This window comes from Malurus melanocephalus, unplaced genomic scaffold (genome assembly GCF_030028575.1).
Source record: "Malurus melanocephalus ecotype Western Australia unplaced genomic scaffold, MMel_1.1 scaffold_855, whole genome shotgun sequence".
NCBI classification, from domain to species: domain Eukaryota; kingdom Metazoa; phylum Chordata; class Aves; order Passeriformes; family Maluridae; genus Malurus; species Malurus melanocephalus.
Window position 1 is genome coordinate 68,683 of NW_026624087.1, and position 18,950 is coordinate 87,632.

General features: G+C 38.3%; 1 protein-coding gene across 2 annotated transcripts; it reads right to left on the reverse strand.

The window, feature by feature from the left end:
• Nucleotides 1–337: 337 nt before the first annotated feature.
• Nucleotides 338–18,950, reverse strand: RADX (RPA1 related single stranded DNA binding protein, X-linked). 2 transcript variants are annotated; one of them, XR_008966575.1, is made up of 16 exons: nucleotides 18,343–18,950; nucleotides 17,195–17,337; nucleotides 16,259–16,451; nucleotides 14,549–14,657; nucleotides 14,323–14,414; nucleotides 14,105–14,227; nucleotides 12,856–12,963; nucleotides 12,145–12,312; nucleotides 11,491–11,651; nucleotides 10,855–11,084; nucleotides 9,742–9,810; nucleotides 5,192–5,271; nucleotides 4,433–4,726; nucleotides 3,319–3,501; nucleotides 1,641–2,910; nucleotides 338–1,204 (listed from the first exon to the last, which is right to left on the reverse strand). XR_008966575.1 is itself a non-coding variant. In XM_057385687.1 (15 exons), exons 1-15 carry the CDS (start codon nucleotides 18,899–18,901, stop codon nucleotides 2,765–2,767), a joined length of 2,658 nt encoding a protein of 885 aa, XP_057241670.1. In that variant the 5' UTR covers nucleotides 18,902–18,950; the 3' UTR covers nucleotides 338–2,764. The 2 variants fall into 2 exon arrangements, 1 of the variants encoding a protein (XP_057241670.1); XM_057385687.1 differs by having other exon boundaries at nucleotides 338–2,910.

Consider the following 18,950-nt stretch of genomic DNA (forward strand, 5'->3'; position numbering starts at 1 on the left):
ACTTCTATTCATTGAAAAGTACCACTAACTACCTCTGCTCTACCTTCCTCCATGCTTTAAAATTAATGCTGAAAACACAAGAAATATGCAGATGCAAGGTTTTAGAGTACTGTTCTTTGGACAGGTATACCTCCCACAGTTAAGGAAAGTGGTCTTATAGTATTTCACCCTCAGCAGTAGCAATACACAGCAGTAAGAAAGCTGGTTCCTATGACATTTTACAGGAGTAATGACTCTTAAAATGACAAAATTAACACGTCTTGACAGACTCAAGATCAAAAATACACTGGTTCTACACCTGCATTAATAAACACCAAAATGAAACAAAATGAAACAAAAAAAAGCAAGTGCTTTCTTTGCAGAGACGACCTCTGCTGCAATGGTGGACAGTGCTGGAATGGCAAGRAGGGAGACAGGCAGAGTGGTGGAATCACAGTAACACTGCAGCACTTCKGCCACTGAACTCCATGTATTAAGTTCAGTGTTACTTCACAGGATGGTAACTCTACACATTGATTCAGAGCAATAAAATTCCAAGTCAGGAATGAAAATAAAATTCAGTAGGCAATGGATATTCTCCAGCTACACACAGAAAGCCTGTGCTTCCACCATTGGCACCCCATTCTGCAAGAATAAATCTCTCTCCTTGCCAGCTTTTGCCATGAAAAATTTCAAACATTTGTAAAAAATAAAATTATATCCTTTAATGTTTTAAAGACATTATCTACATTACACATAATTCTGACATTTCTTTTAGAGTTAGGAAATCCCTAACACACAGGATGAAATGATTAATGCTATATGTTTAAAGTGTACTAAGCAGTGCAATGCCACAAACAGCCTTTGCTGCATTTCTATGGCATGGGATGGAGTGAGATGGCTGAACTATCTCAACAAGGTGGCTCTGTGGCAATGCCAGCCACATCTGTCCTTTGTACAAAGATAATTCCTTTAAAAATTGCTTAAAGGAAAAATGCTTTCAATAAAATTAGACTTCGATCTGAAGTATATGTAAATAAAAAACACTGCTGACACAGTCAGCATGGCTCAGTCTGGAACATGAAGGGCCGTGTGAGTCTCTCTGCAGAGCAATGGCCTCTCACCTTCACATACCCACTAGCAGCACAATGACAAAAGTAACACTGCAAGCAACACCCCGCTCTTCTTGGGTCGGTACATTTTCAAATTTCCTTCTGTGGGTACTCTGAAAGGCACGAGTTGACAAACATTGCTCCAGAACTAATACTTCTGGTTCATATAAAATAGACAGATACAATACAGTCACAATTTATTCTCAGTCCTTGTGCAATTTAAGTTAAACTATTTTTCTTAATATATTTTAAAACTGTAAACTACACTAGAAAGACACAATAATTTTATTAATTTCATCACCTTTTATCTGAAGTCACCTGTGAACTTSTAAGTAACAAAATCAGTTACATTTCTCTGTCAATTTACCATTAACTGAAGGTAGGGCACAGACTTTAAGTACTTGAGAACAAAGTCCACTGTCCCCAGGGCAGACTACTATTTGAAAGAGATAATCTCCRATTATCAATATGCTGCTAAAATGTGCCTAAGAATATATCTGTTCCTATAAATTAACTCTGGGGGCTTTGGTCAATAATGGTACAATTTACCTGGCAAGTCTCCGTAATTCTTTCTTCTCAAAGAATTGAATTGAGAGCATTTCAAATAGACAAGCAGTCAAATTGCAGTGAGCTCCTGCTTGAAAATAATTTTGTAAGAATCCAGTTCTTTAAATGATCTGAAGCTATTTAACATGGGAGAAAAATGTGCTGCATGGCTCTGAACCAGCAGGAGYCAGTTGCTTCTTAGTACAGGCAAGAAGTTGGCAGAATTCTCCAGTCTTTTGCTGTTGTGGAAGTAGCAGCTTCTCATAGTTGCTGAACTCCTTCATGTACTCAGAATACACCTAAAAATGGTGTGACAAGCTGTGTATCCTGCCATAATTAGCACTTCTTAAAGACAGATTTCTCTTGCAAAGCTAGAAGGAAGTTCCAATAAAAAAGAATTATTTTAAAAAATATTTCATTACTCTTAATAATGAATAGTTAAAAATGTTTGGATGCTATACTCACTACCTAACATCCTATGTACAAAAGCAGACATATAAAAAACACAGCATCTGATTTTGCTCAGGTGAAAAGAAAGGGGATTCCTGGATCTAAAGGCACCATGGTATTTAATCCCTTTCACAGTAAGCTTCAAGGCTAAAGAGCAGTTAGGCTGCTTTTGGTAGMTTTCATTAAAAAAGACCATTACAGAACATAAAAATTCTAATCCTCAAAATTATTCCCATTTCCAGCCTAAATTTATGTTACAGACAGTTAATTCTTTAGCAAACACTGCCTTAAATATTACAAAGGCTTGCCTCTCTTCTCAGTTCTCACCCATATATATACATTTCTTGTGTATGTATGTGCACAGGCAAAGAAAGACAGCTGACAACCACTTTAACTCCTTGGTAAAGCTGGCAAATGATCAGCTCACTGTACTGCCTATTGCTCCCTTCAACATAAGTGCCCTGGACATTGTCTAAACTGTTTCAAGATCGAAAAATAAAGGCAACAATTGTCCTTCCCAGTTACCGGGATGACCATTACAACTGTCCCAACAATCATGACTTTATATTTGTGTCTGCTAGTTCTAGAAAAGTGCATTGTGTAGTGGGTGTATTCAAGTTACAGCAGTTTTACTTCCCTTCTTTTGAACAATATATATTTGAAAATAAGTTATTAAGTTACACTGGATCCAGCACACCCGGTTCCATTGTCTTGTAGATTTTGCTCAGAAAGACTTCCACCTTATCATCACCCAAGTGACAGATGTCCAAGATGCAGACAACATGTTTGCCATCAAGGTCCTTTGCTGCTTTTASAATTTCATCTAGAAGTTAAGAAAAGGTGGTTTTAAAATGTATTTACTTTATACTCTGTATACAATAAAAAGGTGTACAGAATTGATAATATTTTCCATATAATGTGTCTATGTTCAATTTTCTTTCAGTGAAAAAATTAGTAAATTCCRTCACTAGAAATGACAGCATCAGAATTAGATAAGAGTTTGTGGTTTGGATTTTAAAATATTGTCTTCAGAGGAAGAGAACAGCTCCAGCAAAAACTGCCTTGAAAGTTCAGTTCATCAATTTACTAAAGGTGGTGAAATAGAATTCACATCTCTTTCACTGAAGAGGTGAACCATGTCTGACCTACACCAAAGATTTCTATCGAGGATTAATTTTTGCACTGAAAGATAAACCAAGAAACGATAAATGAATAACACCAGCAGTCTCACCTGAAAGAGGAAATGTGTCATGAAGCTTCTCACTGCTAGTGGCCTTCTGCTGACATGCAGAGATGCAACTCATACAAGACAATAATGTATCATTCTGAATGTCTTCTAGCTGAAATAAGTGGGGATTGTCGGGGCAAAACAGTGGAAGAAAAGCAACATCTATTGCTATGTCATGGTTAACACCTGTTGAAAAAAAAATTACRTTAGCAGAAAGCTTCATATTCAGCCCATTAACTACTTTGTGCAGTGCTACTTTCATTCTGACATACTGACATATTGTCAGTCCCAGGATTCTAGTGATTGTAAATATTCAAMCACCTCTGCAAATGTCCCTTGGCAAATAATGGAAACTTTAAAATTATGGTAACTTAACATGASCATTGTTAAGCAAGGTAATTTCTGTCTCCTTTTAATGGGAAAACAAAATCAAACAGATTAATAACCCTCAATAAAGCTGTCAAGTTGATACACATCAACATGCATATTTATATTTTAATAAATAAAGATCAATCAACTGTCACTTTGTATTACCAGAAGCAGCAGGGAGCTGTTAATGAGTATGGCAAAAATACAACCCTTCATTTTGCAGCATGGAAGGAAGGCACTTTAGGAGCAACAGTATGAAAATAACTCAATGAAAACAATGCTGAAAAGAAGCATTTATAGCTGTYTTTTTCTTTTAAAGAACACTAAGTTGTTTTTGATAAACACCTCTCCAGCAGGCAGTCAGCTGACAAGTGCAATTGAATAATTTGCCTGATTATGTCAAGTTGAAATAACAAGACTTACTTCTAACTGAAACAATCAACAGCTTAAGAACTACACACATTCTTCAAATAATACACATAGAACTTTACAAAAAACCTGAAATTACATGAAAAGTGATAGTAGAAACAAGATATTCAGGCATTTCATTGRAAGGTATTTTTAACAAGAGTACAGCTTTCTAGTAAAAAAATTATCTTAAATAACGACTCTATAACAAAAACCTACAACAATTTCTCAAACCTCAGGAAATACTCAGAATCAACTGATTCCTTTAGAGAAACCCATTTGGTTTCTGATGAACTTACATTGCTCTTGTTTAACCTTTTTCACAAGGCAAGCTACTTACCCAGAACTGTCACTTCATAATACCCAAGGCCATGAGCTCTTTTAAACTCACTGATGTTTTTAGCTGTCCTGGCTTCTATTGGCTGGTGCACTGCTGCAAGAAGGTTGTACTGTTGCAACAGAAAGTCTTTGTGAACATAGTCAAATTTACATGGGATGCTTTCTGGGAAAATTTTGCTGTGATGCAAATAATTAATTAACTTGTCTTTCACTTGTGCCCACAGATCACTCTGCCAGGAATCACAAGTTCTTCCAGTCTCTTCAGTTTCAGGTGTATCACTCACTCCTTCTTGGTCTATTATAATCACAAAAAACATTTAGTTACATATATGCTTATATAATTGTATCACCCCTTTGTTAAATAAGAATTAATTTTCATTAGAACATTCCAATTTTGAAGACACGGCAGAAACTAAAAAGGCCAAAAAGAAAATGTATATTACATAAAAATGTAATATCTTATGCCATAAAGTGCTTCTGAGCACTTAGGTATAAAGATACACTGAGAATTTATTGCCCATACTGGGAAACAATCCAGTGCTGTCCTTTCAGCCATTGCTTAGAACAGCAGGGACAACTGAGCAGACTGACATTGATGATACACTGCTACAGTGGTTCCCAAGAGGCTGATGCAGCCAAATGTACAGAGGAACAGTCTTAACAAAGACTATAAAGATAACTTTGCTGCCTGGTTTGGACCTGAAGAAAAGAAGTAATCTTAAGCCTCCTAAGGTTAATTTAACAATTATTTGCAACATACCTGTGCAGTACTGCAAACTGTCTGACACAGACTGTCCATTTTCATCTTGCACAGAATGTCCATGCTCATATTCATTCAAGCTATAAAAAGAAAGTTATAGTGTGTATACATATATATTTATGTATTTTAAACCTATTTAATGCCAAACTCTACACACCAAAAAACAGATTTCTAGTGATAAATGACACAGACTTGAGTGAACGAGCTGATTCTKTATCATGAGTTGTGCACAGTAGCCTGACACAATGATGCCTACTGTGCACAGTAAATCAGCTCAGCAGAGCTTAGGGCAAGCCCTGCCGGATTTCTGGCTCCGGGAAGTGGATGGGGAAGCATTTTACACTCACAGCCCGGTGTCTGCTGCCCTCTACCAGCACCTGCCGGAAATACCACGTGTGACACCACCGAACAGCACAGGGGACCGACAGGTGACTCGACTGCAAAAAGCTGGTGCTCAGCATGCGGCTACACTGTCCTATCCTCACCTCCAGCACTCAGAAACACAGCATGAATGGAACCATATCAGCACTCCAGAATCCAAAATGACAGAAATCTGTATTTTCCTGTGGACATACTGCCTTGCTGTAACGATCAGTTCAATGAAGCAAACTAGATATTTGTTATACTTTTTTAAACCATRAAGTTTTGAATTAATGATAGGAAACTATTCTTTATCAATCTCTAATAAATTACCTACTATTYTGCAGGAGAAAAACATAAGAGGCACTCTGCAACTAAACATAGCCTTAGGCCCATTTATTCCTTTCTTCTTTGATCCCTTCCTCTYATTAGAATAAAACTCGCCATGTTGTCTGAAAAAATTTAGGGTAAGGACTATCTTGAAAAAAAGGAATCAGACATAGACATGTTGTTTAGTGGCCCATTCTGTATTTCATAAAGATTTGCAGACTTTTTTCAATTTTTCCTATTTCATACTAGGGTATATCTAAAAAAAAATCATGTCAGCATTTTGTAACAAATGGAAAACATAAAAATAGTATCTAGTGAAAAGATAAAAGGAAATACACTGTGGGTTTTGAGCATGAAAGTATGTTTTATGAAATGCACTACCATCATGGATATCACCACTGAAGTGACCTCCTTGTCATGTCCAAATCTAGGCTCAAAAGTATCCTCACYTAAGCAGTACAACCTGTACAATTACTGCCCACAAAATTAATTTTCACTTTTGAGAKATGGATCTGTCAAACATAACATGAAACTCCAGCACAGTGTTAAGAAAGGCTTGCACAAASCGGCCTGTCAAGTGACGTACACACCAACTTCTGTCTTCATTAAAGCAGAGGATTAAACCAAGTCATATTGTAGACAAGTGGAAATCATGGAAAGTGAATATCATGTTTTTTTTTCTTTTAAAATTGTCTAGTTTTGGAAGGGAACAGGCTCTGATTTAAAGCAAGTAGAGTCTCAGGAAAATATGGAAAAACTTGTCATGATTTTCCCCCTTCTTCCACAGATCTGTAGCTTGGATAACTTCTACCTGCCCAACATGTTATTCCTACAGGCCTGCTTTGTGSTGGATGTGTGAACAGCCTAACTTGAGCTAGGCTTGTAAGGGAAAACTACTTGTCTGTACACACAGTCCMTGTGCTTCTTTGCCAGCCACTATGTCTGCAATGCACCTGAGGCCATCTAAATCCTTCCATTTACTGCAATTTGCTCCTGCYGTTGTGCACCAAAACACCCCCAGCCTATTTGGCCCAAGCCAGCTTTACGAGTATGTGTGCCCTGCCAAATTTGCTGTTCCCAGCCTGAATCCCGCACACACTCCTTTTCACAGGTGCCCACTTGGAAAAAAGCCTTTATTCACTATTTTCAGATCCACTGGTATTCAACTTTTCAGTAATTTTACTTTGAAGTACTGCCATCAAAAATAACATCAATCAAAACAGATGGCAGATCAGTATTTTCAGGAACTATTGGGAACATAAGCGTGTCTCATGCTTCACACCTATTTCTGAAGCACTGGGGCTAAATGTGATAAATGAAATCGAAAGAAAATAGTTAAAACTCACAGCTATGCCCAAAACTGCAAGGAAGTAAAGTGCCTCAAAACAACATAACAAAACATCCCACTCACTGATAAACTGGCAAAACTTATTTTGCAGATTGGTTTGAAATGAACTAACTGTTCTGACACCATTATGGTAAACACATCTACCACAGCAAGTAACAAGAGAGACCAGACAGCCTTTTATGATAACTTGACAAATCTACACAAATTGATTTTTGGTATCCACTGATTTCTCACGCACAATTCTGATTAATGCGAAGAAGGGATGTGAAGGAAACATCACATTCTGTGACATTTTCAGTCATGCAAACCTCAAGCTGAATTTCCTCGTATTATASAGTTCCATCCCCTAGCTCTCATATCCATGGGAAGGRAAAAGGGGAAAAGKGTCCACGTGGAAAAAAAAATACAGAAGGACAGAAGCATGCAAACAAGTMATTTTCAAGCACTATGGAGTGGGAGCATGTAGTGCAGCAGCAACTCCATGGTAACATGCTAAATTTACAAAGATTAAAATTCCAGAAACATTACTGTGCTTTTTTTTTCACTTCCACATAAAAATAATCCTTTCTGAAATTCATGATCTGTCACAATCACTTCATTTTCTATAAATTAAACAACTGTCGAGTATATTAAATGCTTAAAAGTGTCATTATGTGAAAGATCTTCACTAGCAAGGATATAAATATCAACAGTAATACTAAATTACCCAGTTTCCTTGTTCTCTCTGAAACCCTTAATAATCACGTGAGTTACCTCAAATGCAGAAATTGCAGCTGTCAATAAAAAAGCCTCAAAATAAGATCTTACTGCTTGAAAACCCCCAAAATGCTGAAAATAACATACAAAAAAATGTTATGCAGAATAGTTTAAGTTATGTACTTTAAAATATATCTTGACTGTAGGACTCAATGATCCTTGTGGGCCCCTTCCAACTCAGAGTATTCTGTGAGAACTGTTATGTTTGTTAAAATTACTGTTGTTGTTTCATCACCATATTAAAATATTTCAATGAGAGCGGACATTCTGCTACATCTAAGCAACAGAACAAAAACAACCTGCAATTTTAAGGTATGTTATCTAACTTCCTTTTTTTTTGGCAATTTGGAGAATTCAGCACAACTCTATATTAGTTACAGAAATACACGAGTTACCTTTTAATTATATAGAGTGAAACAGCTTTCCATTATCCAACACAGACTTTCTCCTCCTTTAGCTGGGGTTCTAGCACTAATGGCATAGAGTGGACACACAGGTAGCGAGGAGAGTAGCAGATTGAGAAAAGCAGAGAACAAAGTAAACATGCCTTAACTTCTGGCTTCACCTATAAGAAATGGGGAGAAGACATTCTTCCCACACYCCCTCCCCCCAGGAAAAAGTGGAACATTTCTCAGCAAGCAAAAGAAAGCAGGATTCCTTATAATCAAGGAAAATCTCCTGATTTTCCTATGGATTTGTGCCACAAGTCCCTGCAAACTCCTGCACCACCTGCAGAACTGTGACCTTAAAGCCAGGTAACGATTTTAACAAACCAGCTGCAAAATCAGGTAACCATTTCTCCTAGAAAATGCAGTTTTTTACCAACAGGAACTAGCAGACGCATGGATTCAAAACAGCATTATTTATCCCACAGAAAAAGCTGTCACAAATTAGCTTCCAATAAATGTTTTTCAAGAAAATAGGCATGCCTGTAAAGGGACAAGACTGGCAGAACTGTATGACTTCAATCAACTCCCCCATTACCACTGTCGCCCTATTCCTAACACCATGATTCTTCATTTTAAGGGGGAAAAAGAAGAGGTGCTAATAGTAAACTAAAAAGGCAACTGAGCTGTATACGTACTCATGACACAAACCCAGATCAYTTCCAAAATACACAAACATCCTAACTTACTGACACCAAGGAGTTCAAACATTCAAGTTGCTCATATTCTGCCTGGAACAAGTGACAACAATGTATGGCCCTTAAACAAAATGCACAAAGGAAAGTAACTTTTCGCCGGAGACTAACAAAAACCCCACTGATTCAGTTTTCTTAATAATTTCACTTTTGTAGATATTTCAGTCRGTTCCAGATTTGACAGGGCTCTGGATCTGAAATTCCTATCTGGACTTCAAAAAAACCCCACTTCCTCTGGATCTAAACTGAGCTAAGTAACAACCGAAGGATGGGAGTGAAAGAAGGCAGGGGAGGGGCTTCCCAGCGACAACTGTACTTTCATCAAGAAAAATGTGTATCTCAGCCACCACTATCAAATCCATTCAATACCATGATGAACCTCTGTAACTATGTATTTCCTTAGTAGTACAGGTAGCAATATGTTTAATAACACACAAAATTACATTTCAGATATATTTAGTCAGGGTAGACAACTGAACAGAAAATATTAAACTCTACCCTGATCTATTCTTTCATTTCAATTCCATGCAGATTCCTTATCTGTAAAACTTATACTTCAAATATTTTTGTTTCATTATTGCAATTATTCAACAAAATCAATTTCACATGACTTACCCAAGTTTTCTTCTTACAGTCCGTGTAAAATAGGGGCAAGACGATACAGGACYAATAGATGCACTTCCCCTTAATGTAGGAAATTCACCATTATTTTTCAGTATTTATTTAAATGGAAATTCACAAAGCAAGGCACATTCACATTTTCCTTTCAGGAAGAACTAAACCAAGGCATTCWAATACTGAAAATTTTCATATGGAACAGAATCCACTAATTTTGCTATAACACTGCCAAGACAGAACTTCTATTCACTAGGATTTTCTTAATACTAAATTTTCATTCATTTTCATTCATAATTTTATAACTATATTTCATTTCATTTTCCCTCAAAATATTCTGAATATCCACCCTCTTCACACATTATGACTTATGGAAGTGAAAAGTCAAGATGAAAAATACACCCTTTAGAGCATGAGAAATCCACTGCAGATTTGATTTGAAAAAACRCAGATGTGATTGTCTGACTTTTGCAGCATTCCGTCAGTGTATACACCAGGCTCTCAACAGTCAGTATGGGCATACTGACATTTTACACAGATGTTAAAACAAAAGGCAACCTTATGCAAGCAGTTATTTTACTTTTGAATCTAATACAGTTGTATCAGACAAATTATAAGTTATTTCGAGCCTTTAGSTTAGCACATGACCACCATCTACTTTCATATTACAGCCACATGCAGTACATCCCATTACCCAGAAATAAAAAATAAGCTGTGTTTGAAATTAAGGAACAGGTATACCTGATTCTGCATTTCCAGTCAAGGAATCTGATTTCCTCACACCACTTTAATTGTTGTTTGTTTAGCTATGTCACTAAACTACATTTGATTCAAGTATTAACTACTTTCATTTCAGATCTGTGAGCTTAATAACAAAGTACTATAAATATTAATCAGAAGAGAGCACTGCAAACCTACTTTAATCAATCCTTCATTAGCATGAATGGTGTAATTGTCATCACCTGATACTAGGAAAAGTACATAATACATTTTAAAGATCAAACTATATAGGCTTTTAAAGCTTTCTAATGTATTTTCTACAGTCTGGGCTCTGGCTTAATTTCTAAAAAGACATTTTAGAAGATCTACCACATATTTATAAAGAGATCTTACTGTTCTGCATCTCTACTGAATCTGCGCCGTGTCTTCCTYTTGACTGAACTCCCCTTTGACCGCTGAGCTTGGCGCTGATGTTCCCCAAGAGTGCAGGGTAGCCCCAGAAAAGACTTAACGTCTTCATTTTTTCCCTTGTCAACACAGTTTTCTTTGGACACAGAACTTTCCTTGTCAACGCAGTCTTCTTTGGATACAGAAGAACTCCCAAGAGACTGAGAATTATCTTTCTGCAACAATAGATAATTAAGACTTTCAATGTACTTAAAGGTATTGCCTCCAACTCAAAAACTTGCAAGTTTCTGACAATTACCTTATATATAGCAGAAATTATGTTCTAATCATGAGGTAAATTCTGTCTAGAAAGTGACAGTGAACATGCTGCAGTTGTCGCCTCTCCCACACTCCAGTYTGCATTAGTCTATCCATCAAACTACTAACTTTTAAACAGTTGTTAAGTTTTACAGAGAATTGCCAAATACTTYCAGAAAGTGCTGAATCATTACTTTAAAAAATTTCGGTCTCAAAAATCAAATTAAAGGACAATTAAGTTTCTGAACTCACATGCAAAATGCTCCATTCTAATTACAAGCRTACCTGCTTAAGTGCTATGGCATTAACTCTCACACACTGTACCTGGAGAAGTTCCCCTCCTGAGGCTTCTTCAGCTGCATTGCTCCAGCTTTTGTATCTTATGGCACTAATTATCCCCTGAACAGCAATTTGCTTGTGCTCTCTGTAGTGCAGGTCTTCAATCTCTTTCCCTATTTCACCTATGGGTTTCAAAACTGATTCAGCTGCAAAACAGAAATTTCCAGAACCWAGTTTTAGAGAAATATAATGCCAAAATGTCTGAACACAAGGCTAAAAAAAAGATAATTTTTTACTAAGTATTAAATTGATTTAAACTCATACTTTTATAGAATTCTAAACCTTTCTGTTACCCACATCACACGGAAAAAGTAATTAAAATAACAAGCCTTTTTAGCTCATAAACAACCATTAGTATGCATTATCATRTATCAAAATTTCTGCTTCTGGTGAAATTTCCAACTCAATCTATCCTGCAGAATAACTTTTCATTTTTGATTTGGTAGAATATTCAAAGTAAAGCTTGTGGGTATATCTCTAATYTCATGTAAGCTTCTACAATTCTGCAGCTAATGGTGCGATACTTTCTCTAAGATGAGGATTTTGCCAACGAAAAATTCAGTCACAAAAGGGAGCCCTTCTTGGAGTAAGACTGATGGAAGTAGGCCACAAATATTACAGGTATTTGATATATGATACCTTCATTGTTTTTACAATATTTCAAAAAGCTCTCAGGAGGTCGTGGAAAAGGGTAATAGCCACCGATGACAGTTTTCTTTATTTGATCAGATTCACTTTGTGATTTCGTCCACTGAATGAAGTTTTTCACTTTGTCATCCTTGGCGTATGGCTGGCCCTTGTGCCACCCTTTTAAAACAAAAATAATCAGGGTACCAAAACCAAAGCAAGTGACTGAAATCTGTTCCCATTTTCAAACTCCCCTGAACACTACATAGAAAAAAACAATTAAGAAAATCTTGACTAGAGTACAAAAGACATCTTTCATCAACAGTGCTTTACAAAATTAGTACCTTGAATTCCTTGACTACAGTTGCATTTGACACTGAAAGTCAGACAAATTAGCTAAGTAACAGAACTAATAAAAAAGCACCTAGAATAGGAAAGTTGTCAGTGTTTTTTAATGTTTTAAGTAAGTGGTAATCTACATTGCTACCYGAACAAAGGACTAAGAGTCTAAAAGACTTGGTAAATATGTCTTAACCTAGTAATACTTTCTATGAGATAAATTCATTTTAATGCCTCACAAGAATGCCATTTGCCTTTTTCCTTTTTGCAATGGTGCTTCATTATAACCTCATAGTCTGCATGATTATTGTGCTGTTAAATGAAAAYACACTTTCCAAAGAAATAACATGATAATTACATAAAACTGGAACTAGTTTAAGTTACCTGTGATAAATATTTGACTTTCATTTGAAGTCGTAAGGTAAATTGTCCGGGAAGGATTTTCAGTGAGGTTCCGGATCACTCTCATTTGTGTACACACCAAGTATGTCACTGGAGAAAAAAAACAAAACCTTTGGTTTTTTTTTTTTCCGGATGGTTCATTAATTTTAGCATGGCAAGACTGAYACACACTGGATTAACTTTATTAGGTGCTCTAAACAAGACAATTTAGTTCTTGACCTACAAATGCTTCAGCATGTTTTGAGTCTCCATTATGAATTACCATATGGAGATRTAATTAAATCTTCAATTTAATTTCAGCATAGATGTCAGAACTAAATCATGAGATACCTCATCAGGTAGGATATCATTGAAACAAGTAACAAAAATATTGGTATTAGATGGCTGTGTTTCTTAAGGATAAAAAGTATAAAATCACAAGAAATCATGGCATGCCACTGCAAAATGTTGAACAGAGTACAAACTCACTCTTTTGTTAATATCTCAGTTAAACACTGGAATGTCATTCTTTGCCACTTCCCCAGAACACTCAGGATGAATGCAGYCATAATCTTAGCAGGGTTGTATAGCTGGTTCTGCACCATATGATATAAAATATGCATATCGACACCAACCAGTGTTAAAGGAAGGATGAGTGCTTGGAGAAGAGAAGGACAGCAAGAAGAAATATTTAAAACTCTTTTAAAATCCTTCATTAAGGATTCCCTAGTTTGGAATTTATTATTCTTAGCTCATGTATGATAATTAACACAGCTGGGTGATGACTGCTGTTTGGGCAAAAAATACTGGTACGAAGAAATGAAGCTTTTCCACTTTCACCTCTCCCTTCATTCAACCCTCTTAAATTATTCCTGTCTATTMAAAAACAGGTATTTACAGGTCAAGAGGAGCAAGTGATTTGACCAGCTGCTGCCTTTAGTTGCCTCTGATGCAAGAGATGCTACCCCAGGGCTTCCTAACTTTGTCTGAAATGAGCAAGATCAGATGAGCCTCAGGCCCAGCTGTCCATCTAATTGTTTACACTAACTGACAGACTGTAATTTGTAAGGGTTTCAAATATTTAAACYGTTTTTCATTTTTAAATTTTAATTTCTGATCAACTATCTTCTGCTTGAGGAGATAAATTGTGGCAATTTTTATTCAGTGCAACTCTACTCAGAATTTGGAATTRGCAACAAACTAAAAAAACACTACAAATAATTATTAGTAAGTATTATAGAGAGATGAATACTTGGGTGAATACGCTCAAACACATCTGGTTGAGAAGTTGCAAATAATTCCAGTATGAATGGTTGRTCTGAGGTCCCATCAATGGCATGTGCCCAACGATAGAGCCAGAAGTCTTCACCTTGCTCTGTATAAAAAAAACATTAAGAAAAATGTATAAGTATTTGTTTAAAAATTTAAAAATTCCTTGATAAATTCTGAAAATCATAGTCATAGAAAAACCTCTTTTTCTGGCTCGTTCAGCCCTTCCTACAAATGTCACAAGACCAATAACATCACAGGTATGATTGTTTGGTAAGTCTTCCAGTTCTGACCTAAAACCAAAATAGAAGAAAAAGCTGTGTAAGCTTTCTCAGAAACTGTGCAGAAAAAGCATTTCCAATTAATATTCACTGTAAGGTAATGTAAGTTAAGTTCCAGCTTGATAACCAACAAAATTCTATTTTACCTTGWGATAAACCGATATTTAACTTCAGGTAATCCCCACTCTGGCTTGACCATGTCTTCTGGAATAATACTTATTTCAGTAGGAGGATCTCGACCATTAAGGCTAATTTCTGACAAAGTAAAGAAAGTAACATATTAAGGCATGAATACAAATCATCATCACCATCATCTCATAAAGAAACTAGGGTAAAATTTCTTAAGTATTGCAACTTTCAATTTGTGAAATTATTAATCAATTTCTCTATGTTTTCATCACTATAAAGTCAGGAATTCAGGTACAGCGTTCAACAAAGACATTTTATCATCTGAGTAATGTTAAACTTTCCAGTTCCCTACATGAGCCAACTAGTCCAGCCCAGACAGATATTTTAACAGAAACTAATCCCACCATGTGGATTAGACAAGAAGTACTTTTTATATCAATGTTAATGTCAAATGTCAGTAAGGTCAGAAACTGATGTGCAGACAATGTAGTAAAACAGAACTAGCACATGAGAATTTCCATATTTGAAGAGCCAGTTCACACTATTATTAATATGACAGAAATACATCATGGCCATGGCGGAGAACAAAAGGTCTATACCTATTCTATAGCACCTGAAATATTTACTGACCGGACTGTTTAAATGTTGAATTACAAACATGGTGGAGCAATGGGGCAAGAAAGGTGTTCTTCAACCAGATTAAAAAATACAGGGAGAATGGCTTCAGCTACTAGAATACACATGGAAGTACTCTGAAGTCTTGTAACAGGACAAACCTTGCTGATATAAAAAAGAGATTCTGATGACATTTCTTGGGTTTGAGTAAGGAAGTATTCAAATAATGCACCCAGAAATGTAGTTAAATGGGTAAAAATACTGTGTACAACTGTATATATAATTATATCTGGCCCCTCACCCTGGCACTGTAAAATTAGGAAGGTGTTACACTTGAAGTCAGACCCTTTACTTAAGATTATTCTTTTGGCTTCTGCCAAAACCAACCATTTGCCCATTTTTGGCTTCTGCATCCTGGCACAAAATGGGTAAAAGTTCATTTTCAGTGAAGTAGGAGAGAAAAATCTCAAAAAGCAGATCAAATCCAGTTTGAAAAGGCCAGTACTGTTACATTACAGGACTTATATTTTTGTAGTATAGCTCCTTTGAGTATCTACCACACTAACCAACTACAAGAAAATGTTTTTTCACAGCCAATGAATATTCTTCATACACACACTCCTATGGTGGTGCTCTTTCAGCACACAGAAATCATCAATTAAACTTTTTGCTCCATAGACCTGTGCAGATGTTCTGGGCCTTGACAATACACACTAAAATCTAAAGTCAGGTAGGTGATAATGTCCTTCAGTTCCACCTACCTGGCAGGAGGTATTTAGCAGTGCACAAGTGATATGTGTATTAAGCAGGAAGCAGAATCAGATTAAAGTTCAGTACCAGAGACCTATCTTTATAATCCCAGTTCCTGACAGGGATTCCTTTTTTTATTTTTAAAATAAAGGTTTTAACGAATTACAACAATAAATTTGTACACGATTCAAATACAAACAGGAAACAGTAAGAACCTGGATGCTCAGACACCTTTTAGAGGTACTAATTAAGGATTTATACATTATCAGTCTCAGCAATGGATCACTTTCTATTTTATTTCTATGAAGAACTACCTTTGCACTGTATTTTATTAATCCAAAATAGGTTTCTGCAATACTAACCAATTGTAGCAAATTTCTTCATCTGTGAATCGCCTGGGGTTGGGTGTGTTTTAAACGGGAAACTGGTTTTGATGGCATACTTTTCCAGCAGAAGGACACTGCCAACTTTCATAGTGTGATACCATTCAGGACACAGTGAATTCCACAAAACCATTGACATCATTCCTGAACCATCGGCAACTTCAAAGTAAGCCTGAAGAAAAAAAAAAAGACAATRTACAGTCATCTTTCATTTATTATCATTATAGTATGTATTTATTTTGGATAATGCAGCCGGTACTTCCCTCATGAACTATTTCTCTGACAATCACAAATGGATATAGGGGATTTTCCAGGACTTGTATTGAATATTAGAGTAGAAAAAATCCCCAATTTTTAAACTGGGCAAATGCTGAATGTGTAACTGAGCAGATCACTGAGCAGTAAAAGAGTTTTCAAACCAACCCACCGCAACTCCAGATGCCTTTTCATTAAGTTCAATGCAAAAATACCACAARTTAAGTACATTAGAAAAAACTGTTAGTAATTTTACAGTGAAATAATCTGTCTGAAAGTCAACTGGATGAGAGAATCAAAGGCTAGAAATCATTGAAGTTTATTGCTTTTTTTTTTGATAAGACATATAAACTCCAACTTCCAAAGCACAGAGACCAGAAATGTTTAGGCTGTTGAACAACTAAAACCGTCAAATATCTCTTTTTTCACAAAGCTCAACTGAACTATAGTAACTGAAACACCACCACCAAAGTCTGTATACCTATGATCACAAAATTCAGCATTTCCTATTCAAAAATGATTTTAGTTTTAGTAAAGGCAGCATTTTCCRTATAAAATAGTTATAAAATAACTTTATGTGCTTACTATATAGGAAAACAGTTTTCAAATATCCTACAGCAATTTGTTCGAGTGTTAACCTAGGCATTCATCCTTCTTTACCTGATAAGGCATATCCATTTTTTTCTCTGGTTTTCCATAGTACCTTAGTCTAGATTTGTGCAGGATTCTCACAAGAAGTGGAGGGAAATGCACTCTGCTTCTCCACGTCATTTCCAGATGACCAAGATTAGTCAGTTTGGAGACTAAGGTTAAGGAGAGGGGAAAATAAAAGACCAAAAAGAAGCATTCGTGATTCAACATTGAAGTTTTCARGAGTAAAGTGAAGAACAGGATGTCACATGTATTTTATTAATGTTTCTAACATTTTAAAAGGCTCATTTGCTGAYATAATTCACCAATAAATCCTGTTATGTACTATCTGCACACAGTATACTTTTTCCCAAAAGAGAATCACGGAAGGGGTTGACCTCCAAGGGGTCATCTAGTTCGAACACTCTGCCATGGGAGGGATGTGCTCCACCAGGCCAGGTTACTCAGATCCCCATCSAAGCTGGTCTTGAACACTGACAGGGATGGCGCATCCATCCACAATCTGGCAACTCTGGKCAACCTGTGCCAGCGCCTCACCACCCTYCCAAGGAAGAGGTTTTTCCCACAGGAGCAGGTGAACTGTGCCACAGGTGGCACATTCGCAGTGGGGCCCAACACAGCTGGAGGGTCACCAGGGAGCTCAGCCCTGCTGCACAAGCAATCACAAAATCATCTGGCTTGTCCAATCCTAACATCATCTTGTCAGCCAGGCCACGGCACTGAGCACCACATTATTTCCTGAAACACCTCCAGGGACAGTACTCCATCACTTCCCTGGGCAGCCCGTTACAATGTCTWATCACCCTTTCTGTGAAGGAATTCTTCCTRATGTGCAAACTAAACCTKCACTTAAGACTATGTGCCCTTGTCCTGCCGCTGGTTACCTGGGAGAAMAGCCCGACCGCTACCTGGCTACAACCTCCTGTCAGGTGATTACAGACATCAATAAGATCGCCCCTGAGCCGCCTCTCCTCCCGGCTGAATCCCCCAGCTGCCTCTCACAGGCCTTCCCGACCCTCCCTCAGCCCCTTCGCCCAAAGAAACAACGGCGCCGCCTCACCCTCCCCTGAGGGTGCCCCGGGCCGCCTCAGGGCGACCATCCCGCGCCTCCCCCGGGCCGCCTCAGGGCGACCATCCCGCGCCTCCCCCGGGCCTACCGTCCACATCCACCTGCACCGGGGGCTTGTCCCGCACCCACACGTCTCCATAGGGATCCTCGTTGTTCCAGAGCGGCAGGTAGTGTCTGCGGTCGCCGCGGAGGGGCTGGAGCGGGCACTGCCCATCGGGCGGGGTGTCCGCCACGGCGGTGTCGCCGTCSCCCGCCCGCTCCAGCCCCTCGAGGCACAGAAAGCCGTGGTTCAGGCGCTTCTCGTCGTAGCGGTACGAGCAGCGGGTGAGGCGGACGCGCGTTCCCGGCCGCAGGCGCGCGCGCTGCACGAGCCCGTTGAAGCGCGGCGCGAGGTGGCAGCGGTGCCGGCGCGCGCTGTCCGCCAGCGTCAGGTCGTACCAGTAGTGAGAGCGGGCGGCGGGCGGCGCCTGCGCCAGGTACCGCTCCACCGCCACCACCGTCACGGCCGGCGGCTCCGCGGGGACCGCGCTCAGCTGCGACGACTCCCGCGCCTCCTCGAATACCCTCTGCAGACAGGAGGCCCCGCCGCCCTCCGCCGTTGACGCCGCCTGGCTCTCCTCGGCGCTTTCCGGGGTAGGATCCTGCATGACAGCGTCCTGGCCGCCCCTCTCGGGCGACAGCCGCGGCCCGGGGCGC